Source organism: Aedes albopictus, chromosome 2, assembly GCF_035046485.1.
Source record: "Aedes albopictus strain Foshan chromosome 2, AalbF5, whole genome shotgun sequence".
NCBI lineage: Eukaryota > Metazoa > Arthropoda > Insecta > Diptera > Culicidae > Aedes > Aedes albopictus.
Window position 1 is genome coordinate 172602779 of NC_085137.1, and position 20679 is coordinate 172623457.

The 20679-nt window shown below is 40.3% G+C and overlaps 2 protein-coding genes across 6 annotated transcripts in view; both read left to right on the forward strand.

The window, feature by feature from the left end:
• LOC109398630 (zinc finger protein chinmo) overlaps window positions 1-20679 on the forward strand; it is a 309562-nt gene that overhangs the window by 16444 nt on the left and 272439 nt on the right. The window lies entirely within an intron of this gene.
• Window positions 8945-14717, forward strand: LOC115264765 (uncharacterized protein K02A2.6-like). 2 transcript variants are annotated; one of them, XM_062850718.1, is made up of 2 exons: window positions 8945-10038; window positions 10141-14717. In XM_062850718.1, the coding sequence occupies exon 2, from the start codon at window positions 10150-10152 to the stop codon at window positions 14371-14373; it is 4224 nt and encodes a 1407-aa protein (XP_062706702.1). In that variant the 5' UTR covers window positions 8945-10038; window positions 10141-10149; the 3' UTR covers window positions 14374-14717. The 2 variants fall into 2 exon arrangements, with proteins under 2 accessions (XP_062706702.1, XP_062706703.1); XM_062850719.1 differs by having other exon boundaries at window positions 8945-9410; window positions 9804-14717.

Here is a 20679-nt window from a genome sequence, read left to right on the forward strand (position 1 = left end):
CATTTTAAAGGGTTCAACAGTGGCGATTCCCTAACCTGAAATCTACCTATGCGACTAAGTATAAATTTTTGATCATTTTTTTTTTAACAAATTCGCTTGTAATAATTGGAACATGACTTGAATAGCTGCTTCCACTCATTTCTATTTCAATTTTGATCATAAATTCCCAGCAGTTGTAAGTTTTAGGGTCGGTTCACAGGTAAAAAATGAGGTTACGCGACGCCACTGGTTCTCAACAAACATTAACCTTCCCTTGGCATTAGGGTCATTTTTTACCAAACTGTACACTACATCTGCGAACTGCTGCCAATGTGATGCAAAAGGAATGTTAATGCAGTACAACAGATGTACAAACCACTCTTGAGCTTGATTTTCAAAATTTTTGCTGAATAAGCTGTTATTCAACTACCATGGCATGTTGGGATTCGAAGGTTTTTTTTTAAAAGGGGTCTCAGATGTCGTTTAATGGAGTTTCAGGGACATTCCAAAGTGTGTCAGAGGGATTCAGAGGGTCTCAGCCAGTAGCCTTTATGGGCTCTCAAAGATATTTCGCCCTTGAAAAGCCACTAAGACCTTCAGGTACCACCTGAGCCACGTGAAAGGCTCCCGAGACCTGTAGGTACCCCTCGAAACCCCTAAGAATCCCCTGAAATGTGTCTGAGAACCCCTGAAACGCACCTGGGATCTCCCAAAACGGCCCTGTGACCCACATGATCTCCTGAAACTCCCTGGAACCCCCCAAAACGATCCTGAGTTCTCTGGAACCCCCTGAATTCTTCTGAGGCCCCATGACACCCCACGGGACCCCTGAAACTCTCTGGAACGCCCTGATGCACCCCTGAGATTCCCTGTAACCCCCCTGAAATCCCTTGAAACGGGGGTCAATGATGACCTTGAGCCTCCCTTAAACGCCCCTAAGACCTCCTGATACCCCCTGAAACCTCCTAGGTCTCGCTTGAAATCACTTGAAATGGGACCACTGAAACGCCTAGAATTAATAAATTTGAGTGCATGAATACAAAGAAGGGAGTGGTCTTAAATCATACTAAGAACCTTCCCCGTCCCAATTAGTAAAACCCATACGCCAATTGTTGGTCCAGTACTTTTCGAATCCACGACAGTCAGACAGACAGACAGTCAAACAGATAGACACACTTTAGTATTAGCATTAGCATTAAGCAAGTCGCACAAATTCGTAAGTGGTACAGTCCTGGATCGCTGTTATGAGGGTTGCATCCTTCCTGTTCGTTACCAAAGCACAAACATTTGGGACTAATCTCTGACTCTTAGACAAGATTGACGCAATCCTCCAATGGTCGAGTGCTGTCCTGGCCTCGTCCTTGTGACAGCTGAGGGATGGGAAATGAAGATTAGTTGGACACCTAAGTGCAGTCAAACAGATAGACACACAGACAGAAATTCATTTCCATATGTACAGATTTCTTCAGAAGTTCCCTCTGGGGTTCATTCAGAAGTTTCTTCTGAGTTTCCTAAAGAGCTTTTACCTGGGATTCCTTGAAGAGCTTTTGCCTGGATTCTTCCAGGATGAAATCCCAGGTTTCTTTCCGAGATTTATTCCAAGATTTCTCTGGAAATTAATTCAGATATTCCAGGATCCCTATAGGATTTCCTTCTGTGATTGCTCAGGCAGGGAGTTATATCTGAGACTTTTTTGGGGTTCCTTTCGAAATTCTCCCTGGGATACTTCCAGGAGTTTCTTTTGAGTTCCCTAAAAGGTTCCATTTCAGATTTCACAAGGAATTAATTCCAGGATTCCTTCCAGGATTTCTTCCTAGACTTCCAGATAATTCTTCCGGTATTTCTCAAGGAGTTTCGGGAACCCTGCAGGAATTCCATCCCAGGTTTTCCTTATAGCTTCTTCTGGAATATCTTCAGAAGTTTTTTTTTTTACTTCCAGACGGTATTCCTGGACAAATGGAATCCCGGAAGAAACTGTTGGAGGAAAACCAGAAGGAACTTGTTGGAGTATTTCCCCAAGGAAATCCTGCAGCAATTTCTTGAGGAATTCCATAATCAAAAACTGATGAAGGAATTCCTCAAAATAATCTTGGAGGAATCCCTTGATAAACTTCTGGAGGGTTTCCCGAAGTTTCAAAAGAAAGGGTTCTCAAATAAATAAAAGAATAGATTCCCGGGGGAATCCATGAAGGAGTTTCTGAAGAAATCCCAGAAGCAACTCCTGGCAGAACCCCAGAGAAAGTTCCTGGAGGAATACCTGAAGCAGTGTCCGGAGGAATCCCAAAACGAGTTCTCGAAAGAATCTTTGAAGAAACTCTTCCGGGTTCCTGGAGGAACCCGGAAGAGTTTCTTAGAGAAATCCCGGAAGGAGTTCCCGGTAGAATTACTGTATGAATTCCGGAAGCAATTATCAGAAGAAGTTACTACAGCCTTCCGGCAATCGCGCGGTTGCCCACCATCGCCAGCACAACGCTAATGCTGAGTATGAAAAGCGAGATTTTTTCAACGTGTTGTGCAAAATGCAACAGTGTCATCACTCGAGGGATAGGAATCCTAAAGAAGTTTTTAAGGAATACTAAAATAAGTTCTCGAATTCCAGGAAGGGTCTAAAAATAGAATTCCTGAAGAAATCCTAGGAGGAGCTCTGGCAAAAATCTCCTATGGAATTCCTGGAAGTAATCATTCGCGTAATTTCCAAAGGAGTTTCTGAAGGAATCCCAAAAAATCTCAGAAAGAGCTCCCTAAGTAATCACGCAAGAAAATCATAGAGGGATCCTATAATAAATTTGTGGAGAAAGTACGGAAGAAATTCATGAAAAAAAAAATCAGAAAAAAAAAATCTGGGGCAATCGTGGAAACAATCTCGGAATCAATCCTTCGGAGCAATCTCGGTATTCTCGGAATTATTTTTGTAGAAAAATTTCGGAAGGAATCCTAAGGGAATCTAGAAACTCCTGAAGTAATCTCAGAAGGTATTCCTTAGAAAATTCCAGAAAGAATCTCTGGAAGTATCCTAGGAGTATCTACTTCTAATCCAGGCAAGAGCTTCTGAAGGAAATCGCAGGTAGAATCTCTTTAGGTATTTTGGAAGAAACTCCTTGAAGAACCACAGAAGAAACTTCTGAAGGAATCCTAAATGAACCCCTGGAAGAATCCCATCAAGAACTCCTAGGGAATCACAGAAGAAACTCCTGCGGAATTTGTGGAGAAATCGCAAAGAATTTCTTGGAGGAATCTCGGATGGAATTCCTGTTGAATACCAGAAGGACCTGCTGGAATACGAATCAAAACATGAAATAGTCATCCTGATCGATTTATCCGTTTTTGAATTGTGTTGCCTCAAAGAGACTTCAAATTCATTTTTATTTTATAAAATAGAGACGTTCAAACGTGAGTCAGCCATTGTGATAACCATGTTTTTATTTTGGGACGTTTCTCCTTAAATATTTAAACAGATATCTGATAATTTCAAAACAGATTCCAAGTTTTAGTTGAAGCTACTGCATCTAATGGCTGAAATGGCTATTTTTCCGTTAGAGTAATTTGTGCACCATGCCTGAATAGGGTGTTGGATCATTTGGATAGGGGGACCATTTTTGGGCACTAAATGTGACTAAATGTGAAGACTGCACAAACGCAGCTGTGATGGTTGAGTTTTAATCCTAAAACGACTCGTAGTTGGTTTCTTCACCTTGCATTAGTTAGATAATCCACAAATCATTAGAACTGGGTTAGATCTGGCTATCTCCTATCGCAACGCAAAAGGTATGTGTAACGATTTCAAGCATTAGCCAAGCGTTAACAGCCAAACGCATTTCGTTATTCAGCATCACCATCACCGCCGTCGTCATCGTTGCTTTTGATATGGCCCAATTTTTGCAACCAGACAAAAATTTCTAAAATAAAAATGTATAAATTTATGATCACCCACGGCGGCGGCGGCGGCGACGACGGCGGGTGAATGGCGGCAAACGCACCTCCACCACGCACCGCCAGGCCATTTAGATGAAGGTGGTCGGTCGGCGAGTGCTAACGAGTAACGACGGAAACGCAACCCGTTTTTCATGCGTTTTGCTGCGCGAAACGGACTCCGACCAGACTCTGACCAACCAACAATCATCAGAGGCCAACAGCAACGACGACGACGGGGTAAGAAGCACTAGAAGACCGAAAATGGCACCCCAATGCGTTTCGGGAGCGTGTGTGTATGCGCCAGTATGCGTGTACCTCCGCCGTTTTTTCGGCAACCATCCATCCCCGTCCCCGTTGTCGGCGTTGTTGGCGCGGGCCAGCAACAACCAACAGTCGCAGTGTGTGGACTGTGGAGCCAACAAACAAATAAATATACGAAATCGCTCTTTTTTTCTCGGGTCCGAATGTCGCCGAACTGTGCGAGCAGCAGCATAGAAGAAAAAAACGCATACGCACGCATGGTGCGAAGCGCGAAAAAAAAACGCGTTATCTGCTTATTTCTAGCTGGGCTGCGCGGCTGATGGGATGGTTTTCTTTTTCTTCGCGTCACGCTGTTGGTAATGTTTGGTGTGGTGCCGCACTCGCTGCTGCTGCTGATGATTATTGTTATTGTTACAACTGTGCAGGACCGCTGGCTGCTACGGGCTGCCATCGTCGTCGTCGCGCGATATTGCAACCAAGGCCTCACGAGTCAAGTCGCGCGCACACACACACGGCACGCACAAACACTCGCACCCTCTTTGGGGCGCTGCTGCAGCCCCCAGTCCAGTCACCCGTTGCCAGCGGGGTGCGATTTTCGCGGTGTGCTTTTACGGCTCTGGGTGGGTCAAGGCGGGGTGGCGGTGCGGTGATAGAAGTAGGCTGTTGCTGTTTGCGATCCCCATTATCAGTTGGTGCGGTGCGTGAGCGTGTGTGCGTGCAATGGGGAGCAGAATCGGTTCGCGGGACTGGTTGTTGGCGAAGAGGAATAAGAAGAAGCAATCATGGGGATACACGCGCATCGCATATATAGGCTTCATCTGGTCTTGTGTGTGCGCGACGGTGTGAGGAAGGCCTACGCACAATTCAGAGGACGATCAACTTTGCTGCTGATTTTCGTAGAATTTTAATTCGGCGCGTTTTGATGCATGAATTAGTTAAACAGATGCCATGTGTGAATGATGTTAGAGCTTATTGATGAGATGACAGGGCAATATTGTGGTAATTTAGTTGCGATTCATGTAAGCTGAAGACTTGAAACTTTATATTACTTACGAATTTCGAGACCAACATATGAAATGGGTGGATCAGTCAAGCTGAACTCGAACTTCTCACTACCCTCCTACACGAAAAAACATCTGGAATCCGAAACTGCGTCATGATTTGACGATGAATGTTTGTTTTTATGCTACGAAAATACACCATAAAAATCGGCATGATATCATGAATCGTTTTTTTTTTCATAACATAGCCTTGACGTTACGTTTTTTTTATATTCAGTGCTAAAAATGGTACACTTTTCGAAATTTAAAGGATATTTTGACTTACCACGAAACACAGCCAACCAGAATGAAAAAAAAAAACAAATTACTTCACTGGTTTGTGGACACACGGTTGCGTTTGTTTTGTGGCATGGTTTCATGCCGCTGTTTCATAGTTTCATGACTTACCAGCATGGTTTCATGACTCAGCATCAATGCCGTGCGCCGAGGGACAGGGGATAGGGGTTTAAAGCCGACCCCCTCTCCTGCGCACGGGCTTGCTTGGCGTCATAATATTTGATAACAAAAATAGTTTTTGTGGTAATGCCTTCCGCCACCATAACTTTTTTTTATGAAAATTTATGAATATCCGTCGATAACGTCATGATAATCACGACTCGTAGTCGAAGTAGTGATTTTATGAAGTTTTCTTCATGATTTCAGAAACAAATATTTTCTGTGTAACCTTTTTTAATGAAAGCTCTGATAGAGCCAACTTATCTCTTTCGTTGTAGTCGAAGACTATCAAGCCAATTTCTCAGAAAAAGTCCCAGATATTGTTCATTGGTGTATCTGTGAATGTAATGATGAAAGATCGTTAATTTAAAACCCTAATTTCAGACCGCTGGAGAAGGAACAGTTTGTCCGCATCATGATGGTCCATGCTCGATGATCAGAATTTGGTTGATCTCTCGGTGGAGCACGGAATTCTTTTAAAGAAATTTTCGAGATTCCGTCAGGAATAACTTCCGTCTTTCCTACAAGAATTCCTTCCGAGAATCCTCCCAGTATACTTCCATTGATTTTTTCCAGGTTTCCTTTACAGATTCCTCCCAAGATTCATTCAGGGATTCTTTCAAGGATTGATCCCGTGATTCCTTTACAGATTTCGTTCGGGATTCCTCTCGAGGTTCACTTGGACTCCTCCTGGAGATTTCTTACGAAATTATTTTATAGATTTCTTCCGTTTTTTATTTTTTCTGCGCTTCTGACATCGATTATTTAAGCGACGATTCCTACCTAGATTCCTTCAGAGAATCCTCTCGGGATTTCTTCTTTGATTTCTCCCGAGATTGCTTATAGATTTCTTTCGGCATTTATCCTTGGAATCCTACAGCAATTCCCTCGAGATTCCTTCATTGATCTTTCCTGGGGTTTCTTTAGTGATTACTCCTGAGATTGATTCAGGGATTCCTAGATGGTTCTGTCAAGAATCCCTTCAATTTTTTTTTGCTGGAATTTCTTAAGAGATACCTCCCGGGATTCCTCCAAATATTTCTGTAACAATTCGTTCCGGGTTTCCGTCAGGGAATTCTGCCGGGTTTTCTTTCGGGATATTTTCCAGTATTGCATTAGCCTTGCATTGATTTCTCGCGGGATTAGTTTAGGGCTTCTCCCGGAATTTTTTCGTTGATTTCAACCGGATTTTTTTTTGTTGACTTTTCCAAGGTTTCCATTAGAGATTCCTCTTGAGATTCATTGCCGGAATTTCTTTAGGGATTACTCCCTGAGTTCCTTCTGAAATTCAACCTTTGATTTCTCAAGGAGTTTTTCCAGAATTCTTTCAGGTATTCCTCACAAGATTCCTGAATTGATTCTTCCCGGATTTCCTTCAGGTATTCTTTACAAGATTTCTTCAGGTATAAATTGAAAAGTACTCCCAGGACTCCTTTATGGATTTATCACTGGATTTCTTCATGGATTTTACGAATTCGTCAGTATTTTTTCCCCGATTTGCATTGGGGATTTCTGTCAGGATTTTTCAGGGATTTCTCTCGAGATTCTTTCATTGATTTGTTGCAGGATTCCTGTTGGGATTCCTACATTGATATTTTCCTCTCGGGATTCCTAGATTTTCACTCTTTCCACGATTCTTACTGAGACCCTCTAGAGATTTTTACGTGCTTTAGCTCAGAATAGCTTCAAGAATTGCTCCCGGGATTCCTCCAGAAATTTCTGCCGGGATGAATCCTGAATTCTTTCAGGGTTGCTCTGGGTATTTACTTCGAAAATGGTCCGTGGATTTCTCCAAGGATTTTTCTCGAAATTCTTTGAGGAATTCCATTCGTTATTCCTCCCGATGTTCTTTTCAGAGTTTCTCGGGATTTTTCTTGTGGATGGTTTTTTTTAGATATTTTTTTCGGAATTTCTAAAAGGATTGCTCCCCGTGTGAGGAAGTTAAACAGTGAACTTTTCGACAGTGTAACGAGCAATGAGTTGAATGCGGAAAAATACAATACCCGAGAATCAATGAAAGTCTAATAAAGGTGGAGAAGATGATACTTCGTGTGCGTGAGATCCGTGTCTGGTGCAAAACATGTCACTACTACAAGCAAAGCGAGCTCCCATAAGAACGCGTGTCAAATAGAGACGTCACTATTCGTATTTACATTTTTCTTCGCTTACTAATACATAGCCATCTCTTCTTCTTCCCTACTTGTAATATACTCTCAGTGCCAGAGAATGCTAAAATTTATTTGAAAAAGGCAACGTCATTTACGAAAAATCCCTAGACCGACCGGGAATTGAACCCAGACTCACCTAGCGTGATGTTACTGAATAAAAAAGTTTCCAGATTTTCTGAAAGAACTCAGTAGGTAACCTTGGCCGAAGTGCTAAGTATCAGTCTGAGTACCTGTTTCTAAGCCGAAAACGAATGACTGCGACAGTTGTTTTCAGTTCCTCGATGTGAGAACTGACAGAGTCCGAGAGCTCCATTCGTGAGCGACCCAACCAAGTTTCATTCCCAATTGTCCACGCACTTCTCATGATGACAGGCTATTCATCTCAAGCGGTGGCTTGTGAGAGTGAGTACCCTACACGGGTGAAAACACTCAACTACTGATAATTGAATGGAAATTTGGCATGTCAGCTTTCGCTTTCAGCTCGTTGCTTGCGAGTGTGAGTACCTTTTCCAATTCGCTCCCGTGTTGCCGATTGGATAACAACAATAACAGGCTAACCAGAACGGAAAAAATGAAAAAAAAAACAGAATATTGCAATCATAAAGGCCTGTCGAAAAACTTCAGCCATGATCTTGGAGAAATTCTAAAGACGTTTGTGGAGGAAATCTACTACAAGCTCTTGTAGGAATCCAAAAATTAATTCTTGGATGAATCCCAGAATTAACTTCTGCTAGAATTCTAGAAAAAAATTCTACATGTACCTTAGATGAAACTACAAAAAACAGATGCTCGAAGCCCAGCAAGATTTCCTGGATGAATGCTAGAAAAAGCACCGTGAAGAATCTCAGAATTAACTCTTGACGGAATTCCACAAATACTTGTAGGAATCTGAAGAACTGTTGGAGGAAGCCCAGAAGAATCTCCTGTAGGAGTCTCAGTAGGTATTTCTGGTGAAATTTCAGACAAAAATCATGTAAGAGTTCCCGTAGGAACTTCTGAAAAGAACACCGGAAGAGCTTCTACTAATAAATGTGTTCTGGGAGGAACTCGTGGAAAAAAAACACTACTGGGTGAATCTTAGAAGAAAATTACCTTGGGTTAAACCCAGAATTCATTTCACAAGTGTTATGTCCCTGTCTAATGACGGAGATAGCGAACGAATGTTCGCTCTCAATGTAATGCGCGTAACGCTATCGAATCATATAAACTGAGAATAAACACGTAGAACAGATGACTCTACGTCTGACGAGCTAACTAGAAACAACCCTCTTAGTATTCTCAAGCTATCTCCGAAAGTCTGTCTCTAAACATTACAGTTTGGCGGCGAGAAAAAAACGTTAATCGGTGATAAAAGCAAGGATAAAAGTATAAAGTGCAGTGAGAAAGAGCTTTTTTTTGCGTGCTGCAGTTAATTATCTCTGGGAAATCCAAGATTGGAGTGGCCCATAGAAAGGGATAGAAGTGGACATCGACTGCTACGGAATCTGGAGTGGTGAACATTTATTTCCTGGAAACGCCAGCGTTTGCTTGGATAAGAAGCTGTGTTAGAAGGTTTGGATTTTCTTCAGTATCAGTTCAGGTATCCAACGCAATCGTAAGTAAAAATAAAACCAGCCATTACTTAGTGAGGTGAAAAAGTGAAACCGTTGAAAGTGAGAGGCAAGGCCATTGAAAATTTTATGAGAGAGTTGTAAGCCGACATTCCGGGGTTATACAAATAACGGACTCATTTGTGTATCTTCGACGACTCACGGCGTCAAAGTCGGCGTCACAGTCGTCATTAGCCATCTCGCTCATATCACTAAACAAAGCACTCACAGTGGAGTTTCAATAGCTTTTTAAAAGTGAGAACAACAACAAAACAAGGATATTGTGTCGAGATCGTGCTGTGATATATCGTTTATCATTTTTTCTGTAAAAATCTGATAAAATAGTTCATTTCTGGTGGATTTAGTCATTTAAAGTGTTTCTCTTTCATTTTGTGTAGAAAATTGGACGTTTGGAGAATCCAAGTTTGGAAGTGCACTCAATTTTGGTCCAGTTGATGACAAATTCGGCCGAAAAAGTTTTCTGCTAGACGACAACCGGAACTCCATTGCATCAGACGAGGGCGATTCGGCAGTCGGCACCGGAAAAGGCGTTTGGTTCAAACCAACAGGTGGTATTTCCACAGGATCTGGCTGTGTCCGGCACGTTTAGAGAACTCCCTTGGTGTTGTTCGGGTGAGTTTTTGTTTTCTTATTTTGAATAGACAAAGCAGGGATAGTTTTCTATAGCCTTTGTTAACCGCGGTTTTTTTTGTTTTTCTTTTGGGGTGCGTTTAGTACTGCAAAATGGCAACCACGAACATTACAACTACGATTGAACCATATCGCAAAGGAACTTCTTTTGCAGATTGGTTCGAACGCATCGAGCTTTTTTTTTCGGTTAATAACGTCGACTTGGATAAGAAGAGGGGATACTTTGTCACCCTTGGTGGACCCGTAATTTTTTCCGAGTTGAAGTTGCTTTTTCCAACCACAAGTATTCAGGAGATACCGTATGAAGAAATGACAAAGAAACTTAAGGCACGGTTAGATAAAACGGAAAGTGATCTAATTCAGCGTTTAAAATTTAACAACAGGGTTCAGCAACCCGATGAAACGGTTGAAGATTTCATTCTTTCGGTAAAACTACAGGCGGAATTTTGCACCTTTGGAACCTTTAAGGATATTGCGGTTCGTGACAGGATTTTGGCCGGGCTAAGAGACAATTCTCTACGCCAAAGGCTGTTGAGCGAAGAAAACTTAACTCTACAATCCGCGGAGAAAGTTATTGCTACGTGGGAGTTAGCAGGTGCAAACAACAGAAATCTTACAGGTACAGGCACAAGTTTAGAACATATAGCGTATCTGAGAAACCAAGCAAGGGGGCCAGTTGGTTCAACTCTTAATAAGCTTGCAAACACTTACCATTTGGCAAATAATTCCGCTCAGTCTCATTCATATCGAGGTCCAGTGAAGAATAGGCTTGGGTTTAGGTCGAATGATCGGGAAGGTTTAGAAGACAGATTCAAGGACAGGAGATTCAATACATATAAAAACGACCAGTACAAATCTAGGGATTGGAAAAAGGAGGGTCATAGGCAGCGATCAAGTTATGCAGATCTTATATGCAGCTTTTGTGGAATAAAAGGGCATGTGAAGCGGAAATGCTTCAAACTTAAAAATATGAGAAGAGACACGGTGAACATGGTGGACGATATTGATTCCGGCCGTAGCGTAGAGGGACATGTCAGTGAGCTGATGAATCGAATGCGAACGGACGAGTCTGAAGATGAAGGAAATAATTCAGGTGATTTATATTGCATGATGGTGTCTTCAATTAATAAAATTAACGAACCATGCTTAGTTGAAGTAACAATAGAGAATAAAAGCCTAACTATGGAGGTTGATTGTGGGTCATCTGTAACGGTTATCAGTAAGAGCAAATACTTTACGCATTTTAAGGATCCTTTAAGCAAATATGATAAACAATTAATAGTAGTCAATGGGGAAAAACTAAGGGTTGAAGGGGAGGCAAAAGTCTTAGTTGAATTTAAGGGAGTGACGGCACAATTGCAACTGTTAGTACTAAATTGCAGCAATGATTTTACCCCTTTGATGGGACGAACATGGTTAGATGTTTTTTTTAAAGATTGGAGATATTTTTTCTCAAACTCGTTGACTGTTAATAATATGGCTATTGATACGAGTAACGCTGCTGAAGATATTAAGAAAAAATTTCCCAATGTATTTTTGAAAGATTTTTCTACACCGATCAAGGGTTTCCGAGCAGATTTAGTTATGAAATCGGATGAACCAATTTTTAAGAAAGCGTATGATGTTCCTTACCGCTTGAAGGACAAGGTTATAGATTATTTGGATCGCTTGGAAAAAGAAAAAGTAATAACTCCTATTAAAACCAGTCAATGGGCATCACCAGTGATAATTGTCATAAAAAAGAACAATGAAATCAGATTGGTAATTGACTGCAAGGTGTCCATAAATAAGGTTATCATTCCTAACACGTACCCGTTACCTGTTGCCCAAGATTTATTCGCTGGTTTGGCGGGCTGCAAAGTTTTTTGCGCTTTAGATTTAGAGGGGGCATACACTCAATTGGAACTAACGGAAAAATCTAAACATTTCATGGTAATAAACACAATAAAAGGCCTCTTTACTTATAACCGATTGCCTCAAGGAGCAACATCAAGTGCATCTATATTTCAACAAATTATGGATACTGTTTTAGATGGCATTGATTACGTGTACGTTTATTTAGATGACGTCCTCATAGCTGGAAAAGATTTGAATGAGTGTAGGGAAAAGTTGTTATTAGTTCTAAAAAGATTATCAGATGCAAACATAAAAATAAATTGGGGAAAATGTAAATTTTTTGTTACACAATTACCTTATCTTGGACACATTATTAGCGAAAAAGGATTACTACCCTGTCAAGACAAAATTTCCACAATTCAGAGGGCAAAGGTGCCAAGGAACGTGACTGAATTGAAGTCCTTTTTAGGGTTGATAAATTATTACAACAAATTCATCCCACATTTGTCGTCAAAGCTACATTTTCTTTATAAACTTCTAAGAAATGACGTCAAATTTAATTGGGATGAGAATTGCGAAAAAGCATTTGAGGAGGCTAAAAAGTCATTAATAAACACACAATTTCTAGAGTTTTACGACCCGAAGAAGGAAATAGTTGTTGTGACTGATGCATCGGGATATGGTCTTGGCGGAGTAATTGCTCATATTGTGCATGGAACAGAGAAACCTATATGCTTTACATCTTTTACGTTAAATGACGCACAAAAATCGTACCCCATTCTACATCTAGAGGCTTTAGCTCTGGTGTGCACCATAAAAAAATTTCACAAATATCTATATGGCCAACACTTTACGGTATATACAGACCACAAACCTTTAGTGGGAATTTTCGGGAAAGCTGGAAGACACTCAATATTTGTGACGAGACTACAAAGATATATTTTAGAATTATCTATTTATGATTATGACATAGTGTACAGGCCTTCGGCAAAAATGGGTAACGCCGATTTTTGCTCCCGATTTCCATTGGAGCAGACAGTTCCAGCGGAATATGACGTAGAAATGGTAAGAAGTATAAATTTCGGTAAAGAGTTCCCCTTCGACCATAATCAAATAGCAAAATTAACAAAAACTGATAAATTTTTACAAGGCATAATTTTTTATCTAAAAAATGGTTGGCCAAAAAGATTAGAAAAGCAATTTATAGATGTGCATGCAAATCAGGAGGACTTGGAAATAGTAGATGATTGTCTACTATATCATGAAAGGGTAGTTGTACCACAAGAAATGCACGGTGAAATTTTGAAACTTTTGCACGCGAATCATTCCGGAGCGGTAAAAATGAAGCAATTGGCTAGACGTACGGTATACTGGTATGGAATAAATAGGGACATACAAAATTTCGTTGTTCGGTGCGATGCTTGCAACGGAATGGCAACAAGGCCGAAACCTAAGGTGACTTCTCAATGGACCCCTACCTTGAGGCCTTTCAGCAGAATCCACATCGATTTTTTCTATTTCGGACATCAAACCTATCTTTTAATAATCGACAGCTATTCCAAATGGTTAGAAGTAGAAAAGATGAGTAAGGGTACGGATGCTGGACGAGTTTTGAAAGTATTAGTCGAATTTTTTGCAAGATTTGGTTTGCCTGATGTTGTGGTGTCGGACAATGGTCCCCCATTTAACTCTGTAAATTTCGTACAATTTTTAAAAAGGCAGGGAATAGAGGTGATGAAAAGTCCACCATATAACCCCTCGAGTAATGGCCAAGCAGAAAGGATGGTCAGAACAATAAAGGATGTGTTGAAGAAATTTTTATTGGATGAAGAATACTTAAACATAGATTTGGAAGACCAGATAAATTTATTTTTGTTCAATTATAGAAATAATTGTTTGACGGAAGATGGGAAATTTCCTTCGGAGAATATTTTTTCTTTTGCTCCAAAGCAACTTATTGATTTAATTAACCCAAAAAAACATTATAAGAGACAAATGTCTGAACAGCGTGTTTTAACAGGAGACAATGGTTTGGGATGTAATAATAATGCTAACTTGACAACCGACCCTATTAACAATTTAACAGAGGGTGAGGAAGTATGGTTCAAAAATCATAACCCTCACATTACGGCCAAATGGTTAAAAGGGCATTTTCTCAAGAGATTCTCTAAAAATACATTCCAGATCGTGATTGGAAACGTGCCAACTATGGTCCATCGAAATCAGCTTAGATTACCAAGGCGCTCGGAATCCCCTCCCAAACCAATGATAACGTCATCAGTTGAAGAAGTAAGAGTTGCAACGAACCAGAGGGTTGCAACGAATCAGATGGATGACAGCAGCAACGGAAATGGGAGAGGTCCTGAGGTTGCTGTGCGACTGAGACGAAAACGAAGGAACTCCTTCTCTTCCGAAGACACGCCACGAAGGTCCAAACGAGTGCGAAAACAAAATATTGATAAAAATTATGTGTATAATTGAACTTTCTATAAGATAAGGTGAACTAATGTGTTTTCGAATTTTAATGAAGTTTTGTATTGATACAGCTCGAATTGAAATCAGTGTATATTGATAGTATAAGAAAAAAAAGTTTCGATTGGTGTTATGTAAGCTCTTAAGGGTGAAGAGCTGTTATGTCCCTGTCTAATGACGGAGATAGCGAACGAATGTTCGCTCTCAATGTAATGCGCGTAACGCTATCGAATCATATAAACTGAGAATAAACACGTAGAACAGATGACTCTACGTCTGACGAGCTAACTAGAAACAACCCTCTTAGTATTCTCAAGCTATCTCCGAAAGTCTGTCTCTAAACATTACAACAAGGAGTTCCCATTCCCGGTGGAACTTCTGAAGCAATCTCTGGAGATACTTCAGGAGGAATTTAAAAAGGGACATGTGTGTTAATTCAGAAGTTACTTTAGATACAACCTCAAAAGAAATCGGGAAACTCTGGGGGTGTCCTAACAAAAACTTCCTATCAGATTCCAGGCAGAATCGTTTGATATTACCTAGAAAAACAGCAGAAATATTATTGGATGGAATCCAGAAAAGCCCCCTCTAAAAGAAGTAATTGAGGAATTCCAAGAGATTGCTTATGAAATTCTTATGAGATTTCCTGAAATTATACCGGGAGAAACTGCTGAAGAAATTCATGAAAGAATTTCCCCAGGAATCACAATATAAACTCATGAAGGAGTTCAAATGAACTCCTGGAAAATCTTCAAACAAATTTCTGCTACATTTTCCAGAGAAACACCCGTAGCAATTTCCGAAGGAACTTCTGCGCAATTTTCAGAATAATACTATGAGTTTTTGTAGAGCTAGAAGAATTTCAAAGAAAGCAAAAATTTTAATATCAAATTCGATGCTGCTGTCGAAGTTCACAGTTTACCTGTTTTTTTTCTGGTTTCTGAGTTTTTTGTGTTCCGAATTTCTTTTTGCAAATATAGTTTTGTTATAGAGCGCGTCTATGTTGACATGCAATCACTGGTTGAATCACTTCTAGTAGAACTCACTACTGGATGCAGTTTGTTCAAAAATATTGGAATCGAATAGATTAAGGCGTGTGCCTACCACATCATGCACAACTTCCCAAATTCCTGGCACTGCGCTGCACTGATAACCTGAGTTGTGGCATTCGCCAGCTCAACTACCAGCAGCACCTCTTCCTAGCTTGTACTCCAGCTACTGCTGCACCTCTTGCTCCATCATCCCAAGTGCAACCGACGAAAAACCCAACCCAAAATCACACTGACCCAGTAACGTTATCTGCAGCCAGTCAGAATGCACCATTTTTTTCGGGTGGTACTGCCTGCGGGGCGGCGGTGGGGCTATTATGACAATCATCGTCATCCACAACCTCACACGGTAGAATGCGACTAGTGGCCCGACCGGGGCGGCGTCGTAATTCATAATCCGACTCGACTATGGTGGATGATGATGATGAGTGCTGCACACTTCAGTCAGGCTGGAATGCCGATTTCTTCCTGAATGGATCCGACAATCTATCCCAGTCGTCCTTGAGGTGCGATATTTTTCTCCTGTTGCGTTTCCGTTTCGTAGCTACCTATGCCGAAGTCTTGAGACAGAACCTCTGACTAGAGGGGTAGGTATGCCAGAAAGGCGAGAAAAAAAGTTTATGGGGTGTCGTTGTTTGGTGGGTCGCATAATAATCAAAAGACTCTTCATTGAGCCGCGCCGGGACGATCCGATGCGATGCGATGGATGGCGGGGGGAAATACGGAAAGAATGGATGATGGGCTCATTTTTATCGCGAGCGATGGTAAAGGAAAACGTGGTGGTGATGTGGCATAAGGGCAATCGGAGGCACCATCGTCGTATTCGTCGTCGTATCGTCGTAACATGAGTGTGGCCTTGAGATTGTTTTCGGCGCTAGGATGGGATTTGTTTTTTGTTTGTGTGTTGATTTTCTCAGGTTTTGTCCTTTGTGCTTCCTGGTATACTATCTAGGAGGGTTGGTCAAGTTTTTTTTTCTATCTTTCTTTTGGCGTAACGTTCTCACTGGGGCAAATTATCCTTCTCAGCTATATCCAATAAGCAGTTCTGCAGTCATTTACTGAGAGCTTTCAGTGTCAATTGGCCATTTTTGAATTCGTATATACTTACCTTACCGGTCAGACTAAAGCATGATTGGCCTCTGCTGTACCTACATAGTAGCACGCTATGTCTGAACCAACAGATTATAAAAATTGAATGTACATCGGGTTTCTTTCCATAAAACATCAGTATTCAAGCTATATTTTCATTTGCAAAAGGTTTTAAAATATTCTATCGGGGAAATTTTGATTTTTCCATCTTTTTGACCGTTTTTCATACAAATTTGCTTGAAATCCTCATTTTCGGTCAATTTCTTTCCCATACAAAATGTATGGAAAAATTTTCACCGATAGAATATTTTGAAACCTTCTGCAAATGAAAATATAGCTTGAATACTGATGTTTTATGGAAAGAAACCCGATGTACATTTAATTTTTATAATCTGCAGGTTCAGACATAGCGTGTAGCCGTCTCCATTCTATTCGATCCATGGCTGTGTTCCGCACTCTGCGAAGGGTCCGCAAATCGTCCTCCACTTGATCTACCCACCTAGCTAGCTGCGCACCACGTCTTCTTGTGCCTGTCGGATGACTATCGAAAACCATTTTAGTCGGGTTGCTATCCGACATCCTGATGACGTGACTCGTCCACCGTAGCCACCCAGCGTTTTGTAGATAATTAACTTCGTATGACGGCGAACTTTGTTCGATCGTAGAGTTCTGCAGAGTCCAAAGAAAGCTCGATTTCCTGCCACAATGCGTCTCTGAGTTTCTCTGAAGGTGTCGTTGTCGTGGGTCACCAGTGAGCCCAAGTACACGAGTTCTTCAACGGCCTCGATTTCATCACCGTCGATAAAAATTCGGGATGGCGGGCGTGGTGATTCCTCCCTGGAGCTCTTTGCCATCATATACTTTGTCTTCGACACATTTATGACTAATCCGATTCAACTGGCTTCACTCTTTAGCCGGATGTACGTTTCTACCATCGTCTAATACCAATATCATCAGCGAAACCAAGCAGTTCCACTCGTGTTTATCCCCGCTCTCCTTATTACACCCTCTAAAGCAATGTTAAACAGCAAGCACGAAAGACCATCACCTTGCAGTAACCGTCTGCGAGATTCGAAGGGACTCGAAAGTGTCCCTGATACTCGAACTACGCACATCACTCGATCCATCGTCGCCTTGATCAATCGTATCAGTTTATCCGGGAATCCGTACTCGTGCATGATCTGCCATAGCTGGTCTCGATCGATTGTATCACACGCTGATTTAAAATCGATGAACAAGTGATGTGTGGGCACGTTGTATTCGCGGCATTTCTGCAATACCTGGCGGATGGCGAACATCTGGTCCGTTATAGCGCGTTCACCCATGAATCCAGTCGAATATTGCTTCATGAACTCTCTTGCAATCGGTGATAGACTGCGGCATAAGATTTGAGAAAGTATCTTGAAGGCAGCGAATTCGTACATGCAAGGTTGGATAGTAAACACTTAGAAGGTGCATCCTGCTGCAATCCATCTAAGGTGCCTTGCAAGGTAGACTCCTCGTTTGCATTTCAAGCACTTGATTTTGATCCATCTAGCGATGCGCATATCAGCCCCATTAGTGTCGCTCTATTTTTGTTACTTTGATCATGAGCCTGTTATCGTTCAACCAATTTTCTAATTCCTCTTTCCACCTGTCCAATTATGTTTTTTCTGTTAGTAAACTTCCTTACCGGTCATTGCAATTGTCGGGCACTTGTGCCACGCATTGTAGACGGGTGGTAAAACCACCGCATATGGTTCCGATCCACGCTTTCCTGATCTTTTTATAAATCATACTCTCATCGTGCTGCCATTTTTTTTCTCGTCTGCTTAAGCCATTCTGTACTAGATGTCAGATTTAATATTTTGTAGCTGTAAGAAATCTGAAACATGCATGCAATCTTTGACGTGTTCCAAATGAGATTAAATTCTTGGGAAATGAAGGCACCTATTCCGGTAGAGGTGAAGTAATGACGATCACAACGTGATATTGGTTGGATTGATATAAGAGATAAAAGCATTAGAAATAATATCTAAAAAATGTTCCTCGGACATCTGAACAATATCAGAATTTGATCTTTCAAGCTGAATCCAATACATAGTTCGCTGCTATTGGTTAGATCTTACAAGACATGTTTACATGCTAGGATGGTGATGATCCAGGAGTGATTTTAGATATTATTTTTTGATCTTTTATCTCTTATAGCAATTCAATCAATATCACTTATTAATGCCCATATCAAAATATTCTGTTAATGAGATCTTTTCCTGTACTCGGGATTGGATGCGTTATACTCTTTTACCATAAATTAGGCATAGAGATACATACGCATTTAGTGTACATTTCAGTTTTCAAAATGTCTACAAAAACGAATTTTACATAAAATCGAAGCAACTTTTTTTATTTTATTTTTATTTATTTATATTTATTTCTTTTTATTTAAATTCGTCTCCAAAAATATGTATGATTGATAAAAGCCAATATTTTAAGCAATGGACATACACAATTACGTTATTTGCATAATTGTCCCAAAAAAATCAAAAAGTTCAAAATTTCATTCAAAATATCTCGAATGGTTTGCCCAGGAATTCCTCTATGAATTGCTTAGTAAATATTTCTTTCCAAATTGCTTCAGAAATTCATCCGAGGATCCGTTCTGAAATTCCTCAAGGGGATCTTTCGGAAATTTAGAGATTCGTGACAAGCACTTGATAGAGCGTGGTTGTGCTGTATTTGCCGAATGATCTTTCTTTACAAGTAGTGTAAGTTTGTACCGCTTCATTTTCGGTCGCCTTATGTTGCAATTTATTACTACGGTCTTATGTTACAGATTATTTCAGAAAATCCTCCATGTGTTCCTCCAGAACAGTATTCCAGAAGAGTCCTAAAGAATTCTTCCACGAAATCTAGCATGACCACTTCACCAATCCCTACATGATTTTGCACAAATCATTTCAGAGATTGTTTGAGAAATTCGCCCACGGATTACTTCAGAAATTCCTCTGGATATTTATTCAGAAATTTATTTAGGCATTCGTTTGGAGAATCTATTAGAGATTCCTGTAGAAAATCTACCCAAATTTTCGACCAAAAATCTACCAAGTATTCAGCAAAAAATCCCTTACGGATTCTTTCAAAAAGTCTTCCATGGATTCATATTCTACAAATTCCACAAAGAATTCTTCCAGTGCTTCTTGCAAGATTTACTTCTTACATTCCTCCATTTTTGTTCAAAAAATTATCCATGAATTTTAACAAAAATTTATCCAAGGATTCCTAAAAAATAAAAACCGTTCTAAGATTTCTTCAGAATTTTCTTTCGACATTAATTCAGAAATTTCTCCAGAAGTTCCTTCAATAAAACTTACAGCAATGGCTTCAAAAACTATTCCAGAGTTTTTAAGAAAATGTTTCAAAAGTTTCTAAAAAAATGTACTGGAATTACTTTGGAAATTCTTCCAAGGATTTCTCCAGAAATTGCCATAGCAACTTCCAATTTCTCCTGAAATTCCACTTGAGATTTCTCCAGAAGTTTCACAAAGAGTTGTGTAAGAAAGTTGTGTATGAGTTTCTGCAGAAATTCCTTCGGGGATTTCTTTAGAAAATCATTCAAAAATTTACCCTATTTTTTCGGGGCTTTTTCTAGATTTTTCTGTCAGAAAAATCCATCGGAAATTTCTTTAAGTATTCTCTCCAATGATCTTCTAAGGATTAATTATGAAGCTTTCTTCGGGGTTTGCTTTGAAAATTGTTCCAGGGTTTTTTTTTCGTGGAAATCTGATTTTTTTTTCAGAAAACCTTCCTGGGATTTTTTTAGAAATTCCTCCAGGGACTATTTTTAAAACATTTTGAGATACATTTGGTATTTTTTTGCAGTGATTCCATGGGGGCCTCTTCACATTTTGTTTTTGAATTATTCTTTCAGATGTTCTCCCATGGCTTTTTCATAAATTCGCCTAATAATTTCTTCAGAAATACCTCCGGATTTCCAGAAATACCTTCAAAGATTTCTTAGCAAATTTCTCCAAGGATTACTTTGAAAAAACTTCCACAGATTTTTCGATAATTCTTTCATGGAGCCTTACTCAAATTCATCCTAGGTTTAATATAAATAATCTTGCATCAGTTCCGGAAAATACTCTCTCAGAGATTCTTAAAGAAATTATTTTAAGAACTCCTTTGGAAACTCTTTGTA

Coding starts and splice junctions, on each gene's coding strand:
- LOC115264765 (XM_062850718.1), top strand. CDS start 10,150: ATGGCAACCACGAACATTACAACTACGATTGAACCATATCGCAAAGGA.